Raw genomic sequence first — 4,586 nt, 5'->3', positions numbered from 1 at the left:
AGGAGGCTGAGATCTGAGGATCGCGGTTCAAAGCCAGCCCAGGCAGGACAGACTGTGAGACTCCTATCTCCAATAAACCACCAGAAAACCAGAAGTGGCACTGTAGCTCAAGTGGTAGAGCACTCGCCTTGAGCTGAAGAGCTGAAGGACAGCGCCCAGGCCCAGAGTTCAAGCCCCACAACCGACAAAAAAAAAAAATATTGCATAGCAACATGTATTTCTATTCATATGTATATATTGCAAGCTGGAGGTAATGAAGGTCATATGTCCTTTAAAAACTCAACTGCAAATATACAGCTGGCCAGTAGTCACAGGAAGCTAAATTAGAGAAAATACTGTGATCTTAGACTTACCACAATTTCATTATGTGTCACAATCCAAAATCTAAGGGATAATGTTGTCCCTTAAAAAGTTGAAATAGCTTAGAATTTTATTCTTTTGTTGTTGTTGTTGGTCTTGGAGCCTGAACTCTGGATTGTCCCTCAGCTCTTCAGCACAAGGCTAGCGCTCTACCACTTGAGCCACACTACCATTTCTGGCTTTATCTGCTTATGTGGTGCTGAGGAATTGAACCCAGGGCCTCATGCATGCAAGGTAAGCATTCTACCACTAAGCCACCTTCCCAGACCCAGGATTTTATTCTTATCTTTTACTAGGCTGTTTCTAGCTGGAATGGAGCAATGGTAGCTAGGGCACTAGGTAGTATTTCTGTTATTAGCGGGGATGATGGTAAAGTAAGGTAGCAGAAGCTACCCATGTATGGAACCTTAAGACACTGAAGTATCTTTGAATGGTACTTCCTTTCCCTAGTTCCTAAACTCAAACACAGAAATATATCTTACACAGTTCCAGTCTTGAGGCTTGACCTCAGGGCCTGGACACTGTCCCTGAGCTCCTTTTGCTCAAGGCTAGCACTTAAGCCACAGAACCACTTTTGGCTTTTCTGTTTATGTGGTACTGAAGAATCGAACCCAGGGCTTCATGCATGCTAGGCAAGCACTCGAAAAAGTTAACATTTTATTATATAACAAGAGTTAAAAGTTTTCAATTTTTTACATCATCAAAACCAAAAGACATTCTGAACACAATACATTGTAGTTTTCAGAACTCTGACTGAGAACAAATGGTTAAATGTGCTGCTTACAGAATCCAATCATTCTGTCTTCAGTGCAGCTAAACAAAATGTGAGTTGTAGAACCTGGAACTGCTGCCCTGATGGTAAGTGAAGCAGATGAAAGAAGAAAGGATATCACAACCAGGATGCTCAAAGTCGGGTTGGATCCAAATATGGTCCAGTTCCAATCAGTCGGACAAGTCACTCTGATCCAACACGATTATCCTATATGCGTGTGTTTTAAAGGACAAAAAAAAGAATTTTGAGTTGAAAGGTACTCTTAAAACTTTTTTTTTGAAGTAGTACTAAAGATTGAACCCAGGACCTCATGCATGCTAGGCCACTCTTACCACTGATCATCTACATTTCTACACCCAAGAGTATTTTTGAAAAGACACAAACATCCTCTATATTTCAACCAAATTCAAGGGAAAGGGATTTTGGTCTTTATAATCCAGGGAGATTATGAACAACAGTGTTATCATGGAAATGAAGATGGCTGTAAAGCCACTCACAGCAGCATCTTCCATATGGAAACTATTCTTGTGCTGACTCTACCACTTCTCAAAGTTGGCATTAATTTCACTTCTCTTATTAACTAATAAAATTTAACTGAAGTGTAATAGACTCTATGGAGTGTGCAAATACAATAATCCTTTCCTTTTTTGTTAGTCATGGGGCTTGAACTCTGGGCCTGAACTCAGCTCAAGGCGAGTACTCTACCATTTGAGCCACAGTGCCACCAGTATAATTCTTTTTTAAAAAACTAAGTCAAAGCCCAACAAGCTAAGTAACAGGAAATGGGTACGTGGAAGAGGGGAGGATGGGGTCAAAGGTAGAGTTGTAGAAGAAGAATGAAGGCGGGGAGGGGAGGAGAATGCAGGCAAGAATTCACTGTATATATCACAGAACTGAGAAATATAAAGGAAGGGGTGGGTCAAAGGGGAGGTGAAGATGCTGAAGTGGTGACACAGATCAAGATATATTGTACAGAAAGTGGTGCTGTGGCTCAAGCAGTAGAGCGCTCGTGTTGAGCTGAAGAGCCCAGGGACAGCACCCAAGCCCAGAGTTCAAGCCCCATGACTGACAAAAAAAAAAGATACATTGTATACATAAACTGTTTTGCTAAATTGCAAAAAAAAATCAATACATAACCTAAAATTAAGATAAGCAAGGGACTGGGAAGGTGGCTCAGTGGTAGAGCGCTTGCCTTGTATGTATGAGGCCCTGGGTTTGATTCCTCAGCACCACATAAGCAGAAAAAGCCGGGAGTGGTGCCGTAGCTCAAGTGAAAGAGCACTAGCCTTGAGCTGAAGAGCTGAGAGACAGTGCCCAGGCAGAGTTCAAGCCCCATGACCGACAAATAAAAAAAAAAGATAAGGAAGGGTAGGGAGGGTTGGGTGAGAACGTTGAAAGCGGTGACATTGATCAAGATGCATTGTATTTATAAACTGCTTTAGTGAATTGCAACTCCACTGTACAGCTACTTAAAGATAATAAAAAATATTACATATATAAAACTATATACATTGAGCAACATGGTCTGAATTCAAGTCTTTATCATTAATGTTTAATTACAGACTAGTAAATGTTTTAATGTTATCTAGAAACAGTAAACTCTGATCTATTAACATGGTATCTTATTACCTGGATGGTTCAGACCAACCTAGTCGCTTCCAAAAACAGGGTTTTAGTTCATCTTGATGGATGTATGAGAGAGAGAAAAAAAACTGATTATTTTCTAGGTCAACGAGTATCAGAATTCAGAATTCACATTAGTGTTCTCTTTAATTTAGTGTACTGTTCTAAAGAGAGAGAATTTTTCTAAAATCAGTTGATGGCTTCCTCTCCTACCATTCTATAACTCTTTGCCATAGCAAGGACATTAGTAACATTAATTCACCAAGACCCTGAACTATCAGTGAATTCATTCCTAGCTAAATGTCCATACACTTGGGGCCCTATGCCAGTTTGTCCTGGAAGAAACAAAATGTAATTGTGGCTAGTATGAAGGTTCAGTTACAATCAAGGGAGAAAACAGGAAATGGCAAAGCCTCCAGGGACTAGTAGCAGTTGGGAGCCTGTCTGAAGGGACTGAAGGCAGAGAACTCTCAGAGAGAGAAGAGACAGCAGGAACCAGAAAGGATAGCCTCCAAAAAGTTGCACTGTGGAGGGATATTACTTAAACAGGAATAGAGGGAAAGTAATACCCTAACTATTCCCCTGCTCTCTGGTCTCCTGCCAGAGCCTCTCATTGGGCAACAGATTGTCAGGGAAAATGAACCCCATTAGGGTCAGCATCCTGTGCCAGAGGAAGGAGATGAGTAGTAATGGAGAAAGGATGAAAGGGATATTAGACTGAAAAGAACTAGTGTCTCTTAACTTTCTAAGTAGAAGGAAGTTATATATAGGATGGTATTATATGTAAACAGTATATCTAAATAGTTCTATCAAAATAGTTTTGAAATTGAGGTTAATTTGTAATTTTCTCATTATTGGTAAACTTCCTTTAAATTCAGTAATACATAATTTCTTATTGGATTTGCAGCATCTGAGTGAGGCTAAGATATTAGACAATTAGAAGTAAAACATCACTCCAGAAACGTACAACCTAATGATGATAAAACTGGCTGATGGCTTGGGTTTTTGGGTTTTTTTTTTTTTTTGGTCGGTCATGGGGCTTGAACTCTGGGCCTAAGCGCTGTCCCTCAGCTCTTCAGCTCAAGGCTAGCGCTCTACCACTTGAGGTGCAGCACCATTTCTGGTTTTCTGGTGATTTACTAGAGATAAAGAAATTCACAGCTTTCCCTGCCCAGGTGTCTTTGAACCGTGGTTCTCAGATCTCAGTCTCCTGAGTAGCTAGGATTACAGGTGTAAGCCACCGGCACCTGGCTTGGCTTGTTTTGTTTTTGTCAGTCGTGGAGCTTGAAACTCTGAGCCTCGGTGCTGTCCCTCAGCTCTTCAGCTCAAGGCTAGTGCGCTACCACTTGAGCACAGCACTACTTCTGGTTTTCTGGTGGTTTACTGGAGCTAAGAGTCTCATGGACTTTCCTGCCCTGGCTAGCTTTGAACTGCAATCCTCAGATCCCAGCCTCCTGAGTAGCTAGGATTACAGGTATAAGCCCCTAGCACCCGGCTTGATGGCTTATTTTAAAAATAAAATTGGACATTATTACTGTTTTGTGATAAAGCTATGACTGGCTAGAAAACCTGGGCAAGGAAAAAGAAGAAGAAATGTTCATTCATACCTTCTTCAGAAGTCCCTAAAAAGCTCTCTGATTTCCTTCTTTCAGGATTGATGTTCTCTTTCCATCTTCTCTTGCTTTCACCAACTTCTTGATCCTTTTTTTTTGTCTCCCTTTAATAACAATGATTTGAGGTATTAACACTTTATGTGTAACATCCAAGAGACCAGGATTTAACTCTAAAGAAAATCTATAATAGGGGCTGGGAAAGTGGTTCAGTGGTAGAG

The 4,586-nt window shown here is 40.8% G+C and overlaps 1 protein-coding gene across 1 annotated transcript in view; it reads right to left on the bottom strand.

Annotated features, from left to right (window-relative positions):
- Positions 1–1,106: 1,106 nt before the first annotated feature.
- The window catches only part of Tex14 (testis expressed 14), an 82,761-nt gene continuing 79,281 nt past the window's right edge, over positions 1,107–4,586 (bottom strand). The window contains exons 26-28 of the mRNA XM_013013092.1: positions 4,363–4,472; positions 2,762–2,813; positions 1,107–1,339 (exon numbers count right to left, since the gene is read on the bottom strand). Coding sequence (XP_012868546.1) covers positions 1,303–1,339; positions 2,762–2,813; positions 4,363–4,472 — 199 coding nt within the window. The 3' untranslated portion in view covers positions 1,107–1,302. The remainder of the gene's footprint in view (positions 1,340–2,761; positions 2,814–4,362; positions 4,473–4,586) is intronic.

The sequence above is a fragment of the Dipodomys ordii genome, unplaced genomic scaffold, assembly GCF_000151885.1.
Source record: "Dipodomys ordii isolate 6190 unplaced genomic scaffold, Dord_2.0 Scaffold19, whole genome shotgun sequence".
NCBI classification, from domain to species: domain Eukaryota; kingdom Metazoa; phylum Chordata; class Mammalia; order Rodentia; family Heteromyidae; genus Dipodomys; species Dipodomys ordii.
This window is presented reverse-complemented; position numbering and strand designations above follow the sequence as displayed.